We start from the raw sequence: 18093 nt of genomic DNA on the forward strand, positions 1-18093 counted from the left end.
TTTTCCTGCACCCTTCATGCCTCTGAAATTCGACACTCATCCGTCGAAAAGGAGGCCCAAGCTATCGTTGAAGCTGTACGGCATTGGAGGCATTACCTGGCCGGTAAGAGATTCACTCTCCTTACGGACCAACGGTCGGTAGCCTTCATGTTCAATAACACACAGCGGGGCAAGATCAAAAATGATAAAATCTTGCGGTGGAGAATCGAGCTCGCCACCTATAATTACGAGATCTTGTATCACCCCGGTAAACTCAGCGAGCCCCCAGACGCCCTCTCCCGAGGTACATGTGCCAGTGTACAAGTGGACGAACTCCAGGCCATACACGACAGCCTTTGTCACCCGGGGGTCACTCGATTGTGCAGGTTAGGTGGATTGGCCATGCTAAATTGCCCTTTGTGTCCAAAATTGCCCTTAGTGTTGGGTGGGGTTACTGGGTTATGGGGATGGGGTGGAGATGTTGACCTTGGGTAAGGTGCTCTTTCCAAGAGCCGGTGCAGACTCGATGGGCCGAATGGCCTCCTTCTGCACTGTAAATTCTATGATAATCTATGATTGTACCATCTGGTCAAAGCTCGCAATCTGCCCTACTCCGTCGCGGAAGTAAGGACAGTCACCAGGGACTGCCAGGTCTGTGCGGAGTGCAAGCCGCACGTCTACCAGCCAGACCGTGTGCGCCTGGTGAAGGCTTCCCGCCCCTTTGAACGCCTCAGCGTGGATTTCAAAGGGCCCCTCCCCTCCACCGACCGTAACACGGACATTCTCAGTGTGGTTGATGAGTACTCCAGATTCCCCTTCGCCATCCCATGCCCCGATATGACGTCTGCCACCGTCATCAAGACCCTCAGCACCAACTTTGCTCTGTTCGGTTTCCCCGCCTACATCCACAGTGACAGGGGATCCTCATTCATGAGCGATGAGCTGCGTCAGTTCCTGCTCAGCAGGGGTATAGCCTCCAGCAGGACGACCAGCTACAACCCCCGGGGGAACGGGCAAGTACAACGGGAGAATGGGACGGTTTGGAGGGCCGTCCAGCTGGCCCTACGGCCCAGGAACCTCCCAGCCTCTCGCTGGCAGGAGGTCCTCCCTGACGCTCTGCACTCCATCCGGTCACTATTGTGCACCGCCACTAATAACACACCCCATGGACGTGTTTCTACTTTCCCCAGGAAGTCCACATCCGGGGTGTCGCTCCCGACTTGGCTCGCTGCTCCAGGACCGGTCCTTCTCCGTAGACAGGTCCAACTCCACAAGGCGGACCCCTTGGTGGACAGGGTTCACCTGCTCCACGCCAACCCTCAATATGCCTACGTTGAGTTCCCCGACGGCCGCCAAGATACTGTCTCACTCAGGGACCTGGCACCGTCAGGTTCCACCCCAACACCCCCCCCCCCCACCGCGCCACCAATATTGACCCCACCAGAGCACCCCCCACTCCCCTTTTGCGCACAAGAGTTCCCCGATGACTGGCTAGCATCAGCACCGCCACCACCGCCATCGGTGCCACCTCCACCACCGCCAGCACCGACTTCGCCGCCACCGTTACGCCGCTCCCAACGAAGCACCAAAGCACCGGATCAGCTGAACCTTTGACGGACTCCGGACCGTCAACATGGACTTTTCTTTCCCTACCACTGTACATAATTGCATTAATTGTATATAGTTGCACGTCACCCCCGCCAAACTCATTTTTAACAGGGGGTGAATGTGGTGAACCACTGTAATAGGGGATGTAAGGTAGGACCTGCACTACAGGTTCGCCGGTAGCTCCTGCCGGCTGGCTCCGCCCACGGAGAACTGTATAAATATGCATGACCTCCAGTGCCCTGCCATTTCACCAGCTGCAGCAGGAGGCCTCGCACCTGACTGTAATAAAGCTACAGTTGTACCCAACTTTAGTCTTTGTGCAATTGATCGTGCATCACTGCTCCAGGAGACACACCTGAAGGTGGCAGACCAGGTAAGATTGAGGAAGGGGTGGGTAGGCCAGGTGTTTCATTCGGGGCTGGATGCCAAAAATCGGGGGGTGGCGATCTTGGTGGGAAAGAGGGTGTCGTTCGAGGTGTCGAGCATTGTGACAGACAATGGCGGCAGGTACGTAATGGTAAGTGGGAAGCTGCAAGGGGAAAGGGTGGTGCTGGTCAATGTGTACGCCCCGAACTGGGACGATGCGGGTTTTATGCGGCGCATGTTGGGTCGGATACCAGACTTGGAAGTGGGGGGGCCTGATAATGGGAGGGGGGGGACTTTAACATGGTGTTGGATCCGGCACTGGATCGTTCCAGGTCTAGAACGGGTAGGAGGCCGGCGGGGGCTAAAGTGCTGAGGGGGTTTATGGGCCAGATGGGAGGGGTGGACCCTTGGAGATTTGCAAGTCCGGGGGCTAGGGAATTTTCATTCTTCTCGCACGTTCATAAGGCCTATTCCCAGATCGACTTTTTTGTTCTGAGCAGGGCGCTGATTGCGAGAGTAGAGGATACCGAGTACTCGGCGATAGCCATTTCGGATCACGCCCCGCATTGGGTAGACCGAGAGCTGGGGGAGGAGAGGGACCAGCACCCGTTGTGGCGCTTGGAGGTGGGGCTGTTGGCGGACGAGGTGAGCGAGCGGGTCCGAAGAAGCATAGAGAGATACCTGGAGGCCAACGATAACAGGGAGGTCCGAGTGGAGATGGTCTGGGAGGCACTGAAGGCGGTGGTTAGGGGAGAGCTGATCTCCATTAGGGCCCACAAGGAGAGGAGAGAGCAGAGGGAGAGGCTGGTGGGGGAGATGGTGAGGGTAGACAGGAGGTATGCGGGGGTGCCGGAGGAGGGACTGTTGAGGGAGAGGCGTAGCCTCCAGACTGAATTTGACCTGTTGACCACCAGGACGGTGGAGGCGCAGTGGAGGAAGGCCCAGGGGGCGATTTATGAACATGGGGAAAAGGCAAGTTGGATGCTGGCGCATCAGCTTTGGAAGCGGGATGCAGCTAGGGAGATTGGGTGAGTTAAGGATGGGGGGGGGGGGGGGGGGAGAGGGGGGAGTGTGGTGCGGAGTGGGGTTGGCATCAATGGAGTCTTCAGGAACTTTTATGAGGAACTATCGGTCCGAGCCCCCACTGGAGGAGGGAGGGATGGGCCGCTTTCTGGACCAACTGAAGTTCCCGAAGGTGGAGGAGTGACTGGTGGCGGGATTAGGAGCCCCAATTGGGTTGGAGGAGCTGGCCAAAGGGATAGGGAGCATGCAGGCGGGGAAGGCACCGGGCCGGACGGTTTCCCGGTCAAATTTTACAAAAAATGTGGGCCCGTTGCTGGTTAGGACGTTCAATGAGGCAAGGGAGGGGGGGGGGGGGCTTTGCCCCTGTCGATGTCCCGGGCACTGATCCCCTTGATCCTGAAGCGGGACAAGGATCCCCTGCAGTGTGGGTCTTACAGGCCGATTTCGTTGTTAAATGTAGATGCCAAGGTGCTGGCGAAGGTCTTAGCCACGAGAGTTGAGGATTGTGTGCCGCAGGTCATCCACGAAGACCAGACGGGGTTCGTGAAGGGGAGGCAGTTGAACGCGAATGTGCGGAGACTCCTGAACGTTATTATGATGTCGGCGAGGGAGGGGGAGGCGGAGATAGTGGTGGCGATGGACGCTGAGAAGGCCTTCGATAGGCTAGAGTGGGGGTACTTGTGGGAGGTGCTGATGAGGTTAGAGTTTGGAGAGGGGTTCGTCAAGTGGGTTAGGCTGTTGTACGAGGTCCCGATGGCGTGTGTGGCCACGAACAAGAGGAGGTCTGAGTACTTTCAGTTGCATCGAGGGACGAGGCAGGGGTATCCCTTGTCCCCCCTGCTCTTCGCGCTGGTGATTGAACCCCTGGCTATGGCACTGAGGGAGTCGAGGAACTGGAGCGGGCTGGTGCGGGATGGGGAGGAGCATAGGGTGTCACTTTATGCGGACGACTTGCTGCTATATGTGGCGGACCCGGTGGGGGGAATGCCGGAGGTAATGAGGATCCTCAGGGAGTTCGGGGATTTCTCAGGGTACAAGCTCAACATGGGGAAGAGCGAGTTGTTTGTGGCTCACCCAGGGGACCAGGAGAGGGGGATTGGTGAGCTCCCACTAAAAAGGCAGAGAGGAGCTTCAGGTATTTGGGGGTCCAGGTTGCCAGGAGCTGGGGGCCCTTAATTTCACGAGGCTGGCGGAACAAATGGAGGTGGGACGTGTTGCCGCTGTCCCTGGCGGGTAGGGTGCAGTCAGTCAAGATGACGGTGCTCCCAATGATTTTGTTCTTGTTCCAGTGCCTCCCCATTCTTATCCCGAAGGCCTTCCTTAGGCGGGTCAACAGGAGCTTAACGGGGTGTGAGCGCGAGGGACTCCGAGGATGAGAAGGGTGTTCCTGGAGTGGAGTAGGGATGGGGGGGGGGGGGGGGGGGGGCTGGCGCTGCCCAACCTCTGTGGGTACTACTGGGCCAGCAATGCGGCGATGGTGCGCAAGTGGGTGATGGAGGGGAGGCTGGAGACAGCGTCTTGTGAGGGTACGAGTCTGGAGGCGCTGGCAACGGCGCCGCTGCCACTCCCTCCAATGAGGTATACCACGAGCCCGGTGGTGGCGGTTGCCCTCAAAATTTGGGGGCAATGGAGGCGGCACAGGGGGAAAGTGGGGGCCTCGGTGTGGACCCCGATACGAGGGAACCACCGGTTAGTTCCAGGGAGAATAGATGGAGGGTTTTCAGGGTGGCACAGGGCAGGGATAAGAATGTTGGGGGACCTGTTTGTGGATGGGAAGTTCGCGAGCCTGGGTGAGCTGGAGGAGAAGTACGGGCTCCCCCCGGGAAATACCTTTGGGTATCTACAGGTAAGGGCGTTTGCCAGGCGGCAAGTGGTGGAATTCCCGCTGCTGCCGCCATGCATGGTACAGGACAGGGTGCTCTCGGGGGCATGGGTTGGAGAGGTAAGATCTCGGCAACATACCAGGTGATGCAGGAGGAGGAGGCCTCGGTGGAGGTGCTGAAAGGCAAGTGGAAGGATTTGGGGGAGGAGGTCGAGGAGGGGACGTGGGCAGATGCCCTAGGGAGGATGAACTCTTCCTCTTTGCGCGCGAGGCTCAGCCTCATACAGTTTAAGGTGCTGCACAGGGCACACATGACCGGGACAAGGATGAGCCAGTTTTTTGGGGGTGAGGACAGCTGTGTTAGGTGCTCAGGGAGCCCAGCAAACCACACCCATATGTTCTGGGCATGCCCAGCGCTGGAGGAATTTTGGAAGGGCGTAGCGAGGACGGTGTCGAGGGTGGTAGGATCCAGGGTCAAACCGGGCTGGGGGCTCGCAATATTTGGGGTTGCAGAGGAGCCGGGAGTGCAGGAGGCAAAAGAGGCCGGAATTCTGGCCTTTGCGTCCCTGGTAGCCCAGCGAAGGATTCTTCTTCAGTGGAAGGATGCGAGGCCCCCAAGCGTGGAATCCTGGATCAACGATATGGCGGGGTTTATTAAATTGGAGAGGGTGAAATTTGCCTTAAGGGGATCGGTGCAAGGGCATTTCAGGCGTTCTTGGACACCAGGAGCAACCCGGGGGGGCGGGGGGAGGATTCTATTTTATTTTTGTTTGTCTATACTGGGGGATCGGAGGGGGTGTATATATTTGCTATGTGTTTCGGCGGGTGTTAATTTATTATTTATGTATAGGGGGAGGGGGGCACGGGGTTGTTTTGTTTTGTATTTAATTCTATTGGGTTCCTTTTACAATTTGTTGTTGATATTTTGTGAAAACTTTAATAAAAATTATTTTAAAAACTTTCTGCCTAGCTCCCTGAACCTCATCCCCCTTTCTGCCGAAGTCGTTAGTACCAATATAGTACCTTGGGACGTTTTATCGCATTAAAGACACTACAGAAATATTATTCTTGTTCCCCCAATCCCATCCCTGTTGCTATAACCTTCCTCCAATCCTATTACTGTAATCCTCAACCAGTCCCATCCCTGTCCGTAACGTGCACTCAATCCTCTTTTACTTTCCAAAGATACAAGTTTGAGCAAATGCATGTGGCTGAATTAGAAAGGGTTTAATTGCATCAACAGTGAGATAGCATTACTGTTCCATTTTACTATTTAACACAATCAACCTTCATCAAAACCACAGTATTAGTTAAACACAAACAATCTCCAAGTTCAGTTAGAACAAAGTAAGGACTATTTTACAAGATGCTATAAACTGAATAACTTGTCAATGTTTTATTGATTGTCCGGATTCTTTATTCAGCAGCTGGAACTGAGTCTCTTCTTTAAGTCTGTAACACGCTCTGCACTTTGATTTCAATATGTTTATCATTTATTTTTGTGATATTTTGGCTGCTATCCACTGTTGGCAAGACTCCATCAATTAATCATCATTGATGTGGTCGTCGGCGGGATACAGGACTGAGGAGCCACAGGCACTGAGCATCACTCGGTCAGTCGCCTGCAGGATGTCTTGCAGCTGTTGGAGGGAGCCACTGAGTTGCTGCACTTTGGGTATGGAGAATAAATTGATCAAGGGAATGCGAAGTTTACCACCAATTTTGCACACTTCCAGCCTCTCACTCTTTTTTGGTTTAAAACTGGCTTTTGCAGATTTGTTGTCCTCAGTTGGCAGCGATTCCCTCTCATTGTGGCTGCAATTCTCAGCTTCCTGCTCTATATCATCACACTGACTGGTGATAAGATGCCTTCTCTCACATTCTGCTGCGTAGATCACTTCATTAAGTACAATATCCTGTAGGATGTTCTTATCTTTCAGACTAGGGTAAACAATTTCATACACCTTGAAAATAAAGGAAGGAAATTTATAAATGGGTACAGAATCTGTTGAGGAATTATGCAGTGTGCGGAATTCCAGTACGGTCATGTGCTGAACCGGGGGGGGGGGCTGTGCTGATCTAGGGGGGCCCTGTGCTGATCTACGGGGGGGGACTGTGCTGATCCAGCGGGGGTGCTGTGCTGATCCAGGGGGGGCTATGTGCTGATCCGGGGGGTGGGGGAGGGCTGTGCTGATCCGGGGGGGGGCTATGTGCTGATCCAGGAGGGGGCTATGTGCTGATCCGGGGGGGGGGGGGGCTGTGCTGATCCAGGGGGGGGGGGGGGGGGGGGGCTGTGCTGATTCAGAGGGGGGGGCCTGTGCTGATCCGGGGGGGCCTGTGCTGATCCAGGGGGCGGGGGTGGTGGCTGGGCTGATCCAGGGGGGGGCCTGTGCTGATCCAGGAGGGGGCCCTGTGCTGTTCCAGGAGGGGGCCCTGTGCTGTTCCAGGGGGGGGGGGGGCTGTCCTGATCCAGTGGGGGCCCTGTGCTGTTCCAGGGGGGGGGGGCTGTGCTGATCCAGGGGGGGCCCTGTGCTGATCCGGGGGGGGGGGGGGGGGGCTATGTGCTGATCCGGGGGGGGGGGGGCCCTGTGCTGATCCAGGGGGGGGGGGCTATGTGCTGATCCGGGGGGGGGGGGGCACTGTGCTGATCCGGGGGGGGGGGGGGGGGTGCTATGTGCTGATCCGGGGGGGGGGCCCTGTGCTGATCCAGGGGGGGCCCTGTGCTGATCCGGGGGGAGGGGGGGGCTATGTGCTGATCCGGGGGGGGGGGCCCTGTGCTGATCCAGGGGGGGCCCTGTGCTGATCTGTGGGGGGGGGCCCTGTGCTGATCCAGGGGGGGCCCTGTGCTGATCGGGCATACACAAATAGCACTTGCTTGAAGGTTTCGGTTTTGGCTCTTTCTGCCTCATTAACAGGCGCTTTGGTTGGAAAATTTGTGGAATAAGTGGTGGGAAGTGAATTCTCCTGAGATGGAATGTCAGTGGGTTACTGCACCCCATAGAGGTCGAATAAGGCAAGGTGTTGGGAGTGGAGGGTCTGCGTGGCAGAAGTTACAGAAGATATGGTGGAGGTTTGAAGCGTCACCATCGTGCACCCCCATTGCCGCTGGAGCAATTGATGGGGTTGATAAAGGCAAACTTCAACAGCATCAGTTTGAAATGCAGGAGGATTGGTCGAGGGTGATTGAGGGAGGGGTTGGAGGATTGGTCGAGGGTGATTGAGGGAGGGGTTGGAGGATTGGTCGAGGGTGATTGAGGGAGGGGTTGGAGGATTGGTCGAAGGTGATTGAGGGAGGGGTTGGAGGATTGGTCGAGGGTGATTGAGGGAGGGGTTGGAGGATTGGTCGAGGGTGATTGAGGAAGGGGTTGTCCCTCCTTGTGAGGTCATGGAGCAGGTGGAGGACTGCCTGGAGTCGCAAGTTGTGATGATCCAAGAGGTGGAAAGGGTGTGCAGAGGCCACAGTGATCGGAGTGTGAAGCTGGAGGCGGAGGTGGGGATGCTGGGAGCGGTCTGCAAGGAGCTGAAAATAAAGGTGGCCGACCAGGTAATTCGGTCCAGGCGACAAAATCGACGTATTGTAGGCCTACCGGGGAGGTGGAGGGAACGAGTGCCACTGCCTCGGAGGGAGTGGAGGGAACGAGTATCACAGCCTCGGATAGAGTGGAGGGAACGAGAGCCACGGCCCGGAGGGAATGAGTGTCACAGCCTCGGATGGAGTGGTGGGAATGAGTGCCACTGCCTCGGAGGGAGTGGGGGGAACAAGAGCCACGGCCTCGGAGGGAGTGGAGGGAACGGGTGTCTAGGCCTCGGAGGGAACGAGTGTCACGGCCTTGGAGGGAACGAGGGAACGAGTGTCACGGCCTTGGAGGGAACGAGTGTCACGGCCTTGGAGGTAACGAGAGAACGAGTGTCACGGCCTTGGAGGTAATGAGAGAACGAGTGTCACGGCCTGTGTGTGGAAGATGTTGGCGAATTTGGTAGATGAGGGGGTCTGTGAAAAGGCCCCGCGGTTGATCAGACACATCAATGACGAAGGCAGAGGCCGAGAGCGGGGGAGCTACGAGGGCAGTGATTGTGAGAACAGTGATTACAGGAAAGGAGCGGATCTTGAGGTGGGCAAGACCGACGAGAGACTGTACTTGGGAGGGCCAATGGATCTGAAAATTAGATTTAGATTTATCACGTACATAAAAAGCAAGAGGGTAGCCAGGGAATGGGTTGGCCCACTGAAGGACAGGCAAGGGAATCTATGTGTGGAGTCAGAAGAAATGGGCGAGGTACTAAATGAATACTTTGCATCAGTATTCACCAAAGAGAAGGAATTGGTAGATGTTGAGTCTGGAGAAGGGTGTGTAGATAGCCTGGGTCACATTGAGATCCAAAAAGACGAGGTGTTGGGCGTCTTAAAAAATATTAAGGTGGATAAGTCCCCAGGGCCTGATGGGATCTACCCCAGAATACTGAAGGAGGCTGGAGAGGAAATTGTTGAGGCCTTGACAGAAATCTTTGGATCCTCACTGTCTTCAGGTGATGTCCCGGAGGACTGGAGAATAGCCAATGTTGTTCCTTTGTTTAAGAAGGGTAGCAAGGATAATCCAGGGAACTACAGGCCAGTGGGCCTTACATCAGTGGTAGGGAAATTACTGGAGAGAATTCTTCGAGACAGGATCTACTCCCATTTGGAAGCAAATGGACGTATTAGTGAGAGGCAGCATGGTTTTGTGAAGGGGAGGTCGTGTCTCACTAACTTGATAGAGTTTTTCGAAGAGGTCACAAAGATGATTGATGCAGGTAGGGCAATGGATGTTGTCTATATGGACTTCAGTAAGGCCTTTGATAAGGTCCCTCATGGTAGACTGGTACAAAAGGTGAAGTCACACGGGATCAGGGGTGAGCTGGCAAGATGGATACAGAACTGGCTAGGTCATAGAAGGCAGAGAGTAGCAATGGAAGGATGCTTTTCTAGTTGGAGGGCTGTGACTAGTGGTGTTCCACAGGGATCAGTGCTGGGACCTTTGCTGTTCGTAGTACATATAAATGATTTGAAGGAAAATGTGACTGGTCTGATTAGTAAGTTTGCAGACGACAGAAAGGTTGGTGGAATTGCGGATAGCGATGAGGACTGTCAGAGGATACAGCAGGATTTAGATCATTTAGAGACTTGGGCGGAGAGATGGCAGATGGAGTTTAATCCGGACAAATGTGAGGTAATGCATTTTGGAATGTCTAATGCAGGTAGGGAATATACAGTGAATGGTAGAACCCTCAAGAGTATTGAAAGTCAGAGAGATCTAGGTGTACAGGTCCACAGGTCACTGAAAGGGGCAACACAGGTAGAGAAGGTAGTCAAGAAGGCATACAGCATGCTTGCCTTCATTGGCTGGGGCACTGAGTATAGGAATTGGCAAGTCATGTTGCAGCTGTATAGAACCTTAGTTAGGCCACACTTGGAGTATAGTGTTCAATTCTGGTCGCCACACTACCAGAAGGATGTAGAGGCTTTAGAGATTGTGCAGAAGAGATTTACCAGAATGTTGCCTGGTAAGGAGGGCATTAGCTATGAGGAGCGGTTGAATAAACTCGGTTTTTTCTCACTGGAACGACAGAGGTTGAGGGGTGACCTGATAGAGGTCTACAAAATTATGAGGGGCATAGACAGAGTGGATAATCAAGGCTTTTTCCCAGGGTAGAGGGGTCAATTACTAGGGGGCATAGGTTTAAGGTGCGAGGGGCAAGGTGTAGAGGAGATGTACGAGGCAAGTTTTTTTACAGAGGGTAGTCGCTGCCGGAGGAGGTGGTGGAAGCAGGGACGATAGTGACGTTTAAGGAGCATCTTGACAAATACATGAATAGGATGGGAATAGAGGGATACGGACCCAATGTGGTAGTCATCACTGATGGATATATTAGGTGATTTGTGGTAAGGCTCTGTACGACAGGTACGGGGGTAGTTCACTGCCTGCTGGTTCCGCTCTGTAGGCGGGGTATAAATATGTGAGCTCCCCATACAGCAGTCATTTCGCCAGCTGCTGTAGGAGGCCACACATCTTAGTGTAGAACATAGAAAAATACAGCACAGAACAGGCTCTTCGGCCCACGATGTTGTGCCGAACCTTTGTCCTAGATTAATCATAGATTATCATAGAATTTACAGTGCAGACGGAGGCCATTCGGCTCATCAAGTCTGTACCGCCTCTTGGAAAGAGCACCCTACCCAAGGTCAATACCTCCACCCTATCCCCATAACCCAGTAACCCCACCCAACACTAAGGGCAATTTTGGACACTAAGGGCAATTTATCATGGCCAATCCACCTAACCTGCACATCTTTGGATTGTGGGAGGAAACCGGAGCACCTGGAGGAAACCCACGCATACACGGGGAGGATGTGCAGACTCCACACAGACAGTGACCCAAGCCGGAATCGAACCTGGGACCCTGGAGCTGTGAAACAATTGTGCTATCCACAATGCTACCATGCCGCCCTTAAGAACAAATTAATCTGCATTATATCATTCTACCGTAATCCATGTACCTATCCAATAGCTGCTTGAAGGTCCCTAATGTTTCCGACTCAACTACTTCCACAGGCAGTGCATTCCATGCCCCCACTACTCTCTGGGTAAAGAACCTACCTCTGACATCCCCCCTATATCTTCCACCATTCACCTTAAATTTATGTCCCCTTGTAATGGTTTGTTCCACCCGGGGAAAAAGTCTCTGACTGTCTACTCTATCTATTCCCCTGATCATCTTATAAATCTCTATCAAGTTGCCCCTCATCCTTCTCCGTTCTAATGAGAAAGGGCCTAGCACCCTCAACCTTTCCTCATAAGACCTACTCTCCATTCCAGGCAATCCAACATCCTGGTAAATCTCCTTTGCACCTTTTCCAAAGCTTCCACATCCTTCCTAAAATGAGGCGACCAGAACTCCAAATGTGGCCTTACCAAAGTTTTGTACAGCTGCATCATCACCTTACGGCTCTTAAATTCAATCCCTCTGTTAATGAACGCTAGCACACCATAGGCATTCTTCACAGCTCTATCCACTTGAGTGGCAACTTTCAAAGATGTATGAACATAGACCCCAAGATCTCTCTGCTCCTCCACATTGCCAAGAACCCTACCGTTAATCCTGTATTCCGCATTCATATTTGTCCTTCCAAAATGGACAACCTCACACTTTTCAGGGTTAAACTGCATCTGCCACTTCTCAGCCCAGCTCTGCATCCTATCTATGTCTCTTTACAGCTGACAACAGCCCCCCTCACTATCCACAACTCCACCAATCTTCGTATCGTCTGCAAATTTACTGACCCACCCTTCAGCTCCCTCATCCAAGTCATTAATGAACATCACAAACAGCAGAGGACCCAGAACTGATCCCTGCGGTACGCCACTGGTAACTGGGATCCAGGCTGAATATTTGCCATCCACCACCACTCTCTGACTTCTATCGGTTAGCCAGTTCGTTATCCAACTGGCCAAATTTCCCACTATCCCATGCCTCCTTACTTTCTGCAGAAGCCTACCATGGGGAACTTTATCAAATGCCTTACTAAAATCCATGTACACTACATCCACTGCTTTACCTTCATCCACATGCTTGGTCACCTCCTCAAAGAATTCAATAAGACTAGTAAGGCAAGACCTACCCCTCACAAATCCGTGCTGACTATCCCTAATCAAGCAGTGTCTTTCCAGAGGCTCAGAAATCCTATCCCTCAGTACCCTTTCCATTACTTTGCCTACCACCAAAGTAAGACTAACTGGTCTGTAATTCCCAGGGTTATCCCAATTCCCTTTTTTTAACAGGGGCATGACATTCGCCACTCTCCAATCCCCTGGTACCACCCCTGTTGACAGTGAGTGTAATAAAGCCTCAGTTGCATTTAACACTCATCTTTGTGTAATTGATCATGCATCAATTTATTACACTAAAGTTTTCAGGAAATGGACCTCCGCATCGAGCCGGATCGCCTGCAGCTGGATCCGCAATCAGGCAACGCCAAAAAGGACTTTGAATATTTGCTAGCCTGTTTCGAAGCTTACATCAGGTCTGCATCAGACCCAATTCCGGAAGCTCAGAAGATCCAGATCCTCTGCACGCGGCTGAGCTCCAACGTCTTTCCGCTTATCCAGGACGCGCCGAACTACAATGACGCCATGGCGCTACTGAAAGAAAACTGCGCTCAGCGGACTAACTGTGTCTGGCTTTATGCCAAACTCGTCTCCACTCGTAGTCAACTTCCTTGTGAGTCAGTAGAAGATTTCTGGCGTGCTCTAATTCCCCTCTGTGACTGTCATGCCTTCACGGCCACGGAACACTCGAACTTGGCTCATGACAGACGCTTTTGTTACGGGGATAGGGTCAAATTACATCCGCCAGCGCCTTTTAGAAGGGGCCACGCTCGACCATGCGGCAACCAAAAAGCTATCGCTATCGCTGACGGTCGCCTCGCGCAACATCCAGGCCTACACTCCCGGCCGCGCGGCCCACCCCTCCTACGCATCGTGGACTCCGCAGACGGCCGCCCCATCGGGGACCCCACTGTGCCGCACGCCAGCCAACCAACCCCGGGGGCCCAAGATGTTACTTCTGTGGGCAGCCAAAACACCCCCGCCAACGCTGCCCGGCCCGGAGCGCCCTTTGCAAGGCCTGTGGCAAGGGGCACTTCGCTGCGGTATGCCAGGCCCTCTCAGTCGCCGCTATTGTTCCGACCCCCCCCCCCCCACGTACGACCAGTGGGTGCCGCCATCTTCCCCTCCTTGGACCACTCGCGGCCCATGGGCGCCGCCATCGTACCAGGACCCGTGCCCCCCGGCACCCCATCGTCTGCCACAATCGACGACCAGCCGCATCTCGCCTTGGTCACGATTGACCAGTCTCGCCCACACAACCTAGCAACCGCCTCTACAAGCGTGAAAATCGATGAGCACGAGATGTCCTGCCTGCTGGACTCTGGGAGCACCGAGAGCTTCAGCCATCCCGATACGGTAAGGTGCTGCTCCCTCGCGGTACACCCCGCCAATCAGAGAATCTCCCTGGCCTCCGGGTCCCACTCCGTGGCGATCCGGGGGTACTGCATCGCCACTCTCACTGTCCGGGGCGTGGAGTTTAGCGGCTTCTGCCTCTACGTCCTCCCCAACCTCTGCGCTGCCTTACTACTCGGCCTGGACTTCCAGTGCAACCTCCAGAGCCCAACATTGATATTCGGCGGGCCCCTACCACCCCTTACTGTGTGCGGCCTCGCGACCGTAAAGGTCGGCCCACCTTCCCTATTCGCAAACTTAACCCCAGATTTCAAACCCGTCGCCACCAGGAGCAGACGGTACAGCGCCCAGGACAGGACCTTCATCAGGTCCAAGGTCCAGCGGCAGCTTCGGGAAGGCATCATCGAGGCCAGCAACAGCCCCTGGGGAGCCCAAGTGGTAGTGGTGAAAACCGAGGAGAAACACAGAATGGTCGTGGACTACAGCCAGACCATCAATCGGTACACGCAGCTCGACGCGTACCCCCTCCCACGCATATCTGATATGGTCAATCAGATTGCACAGTACCGGGTCTTCTCAACCGTGGACCTAAAATCCGCCTACCACCAGCTCCCCATCCATAAGGCGGACCGCCCATACACTGCCTTCGAGGCAGATGGCCGCCTCTTCCATTTCCTTAGGGTTCTCTTCGGCGTCACCAACGGGGTCTCGGATTTCAAACGGGAAATGGACTGAATGGTCGACCGGTACAGGGTGCGGGCCACTTCCCCGTACCTAGACAATAGAACATAGAACGATACAGCGCAGTACAGGCCCTTCGGCCCACGATGTTGCACCGAAACAAAAGCCATCTAACCTACACTATGCCATTATCATCCATATGTTTATCCAATAAACTTTTAAATGCCCTCAATGTTGGCGAGTTCACGACTGTTGCAGGTAGGGCATTCCACGGCCTCACTACTCTTTGCGTAAAGAACCTACCTCTGACATCTGTCCTATATCTATTACCCCTCAGTTTAAAGCTATGTCCCCTCGTGCCAGCCATTTCCATCCGCGGGAGAAGGCTCTCACTGTCCACCCTATCTAACCCCCTGATCATTTTGTATGCCTCTATTAAGTCTCCTCTTAACCTTCTTCTCTCCAACGAAAACAACCTCAAGTCCATCAGCCTTTCCTCATAAGATTTTCCCTCCATACCAGGCAACATCCTGGTAAATCTCCTCTGCACCCGCTCCAAAGCCTCCACGTCCTTCCTATAATGCGGTGACCAGAACTGTACGCAATACTCCAAATGCGGCCGTACCAGAGTTCTGTACAGCTGCAACATGACCTCCTGACTCCGGAACTCAATCCCTCTACCAATAAAGGCCAACACTTCATAGGCCTTCTTCACAACCCTATCAACCTGGGTGGCAACTTCCAGGGATCTATGTACATGGACACCTAGATCCCTCTGCTCATCCACACTTCCAAGAACTTTACCATTGGCAAATATTCCGCATTCCTGTTATTCCTTCCAAAGTGAATCACCTCACACTTCTCTACATTAAACTCCATTTGCCACCTCTCAGCCCAGCTCTGCAGCTTATCTATATCCCTCTGTAACCTGCTACATCCTTCCACACTATCGACAACACCACCGACTTTAGTATCGTCTGCAAATTTACTCACCCACCCTTCTGCGCCTTCCTCTAGGTCATTGATAAAAATGACAAACAGCAACGGCCCCAGAACAGATCCTTGTGGTACACCACTTGTAACTGAACTCCATTCGGAACATTACCCATCAACCACCACACTCTGTCTTCTTTCAGCTAGCCAATTTCTGATGCACATCTCTAAATCACCCTCAATCCCCAGCCTCCGTATTTTCAGCAATAGCCTACCGTGGGGAACCTTATCAAACGCTTTGCTGAAATCCATATACACCACATCAACTGCTCTACCCTCATCTACCTGTTCAGTCACCTTCTCAAAGAACTCAATAAGGTTTGTGAGGCATGACCTACCCTTCACAAAGCCATGCTGACTATCCCTGATCATATTATTCCTATCTAGATGATTATAAATCTTGTCTCTTATAATCCCCTCCAAGACTTTACCCACTACAGACGTGAGGCTCACCGGTCTATAGTTGCCGGGGTTGTCTCTGCTCCCCATTTTGAACAAAGGGACCACATTTGCTGTCCTCCAGTCCTCTGGCACTATTCCTGTAGCCAATGATGACATAAAAATCAAAGCCAAAGGTCCAGCAATCTCTTCCCTGGCCTCCCAGAGATTCACGGCCTAGTCTCCAGGTAACAATCTTGGGCGGAGTATCGGAACGGTAAGTATCGGGGATGTCACAGGAAAGCTGTAACCTGATTGGCTGGTAGAAAATTTGTGCTAAATTTGAAAAAAGATTGCAAAACTAGAATTAAGTAATTAACTAAGTAGAGTTGGCTGGGCAGGCGAATTGCTGTAGCTGCAGGATATGGGAGCTGGGCAGGCGAAGTGCTGCAGCTGCAGGATGTGGGAGCTGGGCAGGCGAAGTTCTGTAGCTGTATGATGTGGGAGCAGAGCAGGTGATGTGCTGTAGCTGCAGGATGTGGGAGCTGGGCAGGCGATGTGCTGTAGCTGCAGGATGTGGGAGCTGGGCAGATGATGTGCTGTAGCTGCAGGATGTGGGAGCTGGGCAGGTGATGTGCTGTAGCTGCAGGATGTGGGAGCAGAGCAGGAAGTGCTGTAGCTGCAGGATGTGGGAGCTGGGCAGGCGAAGTGCTGTAGCTGCAGGATGTGGGAGCAGAGCAGGCGAAGTGCTGTAGCTGCAGGATGTGGGAGCTGGGCAGGCGACGTTCTGTAGCTGTGTGATGTGGGAGCTGGGCAGGCGATGTGCTGTAGCTGCAGGATGTGGGAGCTGGGCAGATGATGTGCTGTAGCTGCAGGATGTGGGAGCTGGGCAGGCGATGTGCTGCAGCTGCAGGATATGGGAGCTGGGCAGACGATGTGCTGTAGCTGCAGGATGTGGGAGCTGGGCAGGCGATGTGCTCTAGCTGCAGGATGTAAGAGCTGGTCAGGCGATGTGCTGTAGCTGCAGGATGTGGGAGCTGGGCAGGCGATGTGCTCTAGCTGCAGGATGTAAGAGCTGGTCAGGCGATGTGCTGTAGCTGCAGGATGTGGGAGCTGGGCAAGCGATGTGCTCTAGCTGTATGATGTGGGAGCTGGGCAAGCGATCGACTGCAGCTGCAGGATGTGGCCACTGGGCAGGCAATCGGCTGCAGCTGCAGGATGTGGGAGCTGGGCAGGCGATGTGCTGCAGCTGCAGGATGTGGGAGCTGGGCAGGCGATGTGCTGCAGCTGTATGATGTGGGAGCTGGGCAAGCGATGTGCTGCAGCTGTATGATGTGGGAGCTGGGCAAGCGATGTGCTGCAGCTGTATGATGTGGGAGCTGGGCAAGCGATGTGCTGCAGCTGCAGGATGTGGGAGCAGGGCAGGCGATATGCTGTAGCTGCAGGATGTGGGAGCAGGGCAGGTGATGTGCTGTAGCTGCAGGATGTGGGAGCTGGGCAGGTGATGTGCTGTAGCTGTATGATGTGGGAGCTGGGCAAGTGATGTGCTGTAGCTGCAGGATGTGGGAGCTGGGCATGCGATGTGCTGTAGCTGCAGGATGTGGGAGCTGGGCAGGCGATGTGCTGTAGCTGCAGGATGTGGGAGCTGGGCAGGTGATGTGCTGTAGCTGCAGGATGTGGGAGCTGGGCAGGTGATGTGATGTAGCTGTATGATGTGGGAGCTGGGCAGGCAAAGTGCTGTAGCTGTATGATGTGGGAGCTGGGCAAGTGATGTGCTGTAGCTGCAGGATGTGGGAGCTGGGCATGCGATGTGCTGTAGCTGCAGGATGTGGGAGCTGGGCAGGCGATGTGCTGTAGCTGCAGGATGTGGGAGCTGGGCAGGTGATGTGCTGTAGCTGCAGGATGTGGGAGCAGGGCAGGTGATGTGCTGTAGCTGCAGGATGTGGGAGCTGGGCAGGTGATGTGCTGTAGCTGTATGATGTGGGAGCTGGGCACGCGATGTGCTGTAGCTGCAGGATGTGGGAGCTGGGCAGGCGATGTGCTGCAGGGTGTTGGGCAGACGATGTGCTGTAGCTGTGGGATGTGGGAGCTGGGCAGGTGATGTGCTGTAGCTGTGGGATGTGGGAGCTGGGCATGCGATATGCTGCAGCTGCAGGATGTGGGAGCTGGGCAGGCAATGTGCTCTAGCTGCAGGATGTGGGAGCTGGGCATGCGATGTGCCGCAGCTGCAGGATGTGGGAGCTGGGC

At 54.1% G+C, this 18093-nt stretch overlaps 1 protein-coding gene across 2 annotated transcripts in view; it reads right to left on the minus strand.

The window, feature by feature from the left end:
- Positions 1–6004: 6004 nt before the first annotated feature.
- The window catches only part of henmt1 (HEN methyltransferase 1), a 143927-nt gene continuing 131838 nt past the window's right edge, over positions 6005–18093 (minus strand). For both annotated transcript variants that reach the window (XM_072510273.1, XM_072510274.1), the window contains one exon: positions 6005–6762. In XM_072510273.1, coding sequence (XP_072366374.1) covers positions 6343–6762 — 420 coding nt within the window. In that variant the 3' untranslated portion in view covers positions 6005–6342. The remainder of the gene's footprint in view (positions 6763–18093) is intronic.

The sequence above is a fragment of the Scyliorhinus torazame genome, chromosome 7 (assembly GCF_047496885.1).
Source record: "Scyliorhinus torazame isolate Kashiwa2021f chromosome 7, sScyTor2.1, whole genome shotgun sequence".
Taxonomy (NCBI): domain Eukaryota; kingdom Metazoa; phylum Chordata; class Chondrichthyes; order Carcharhiniformes; family Scyliorhinidae; genus Scyliorhinus; species Scyliorhinus torazame.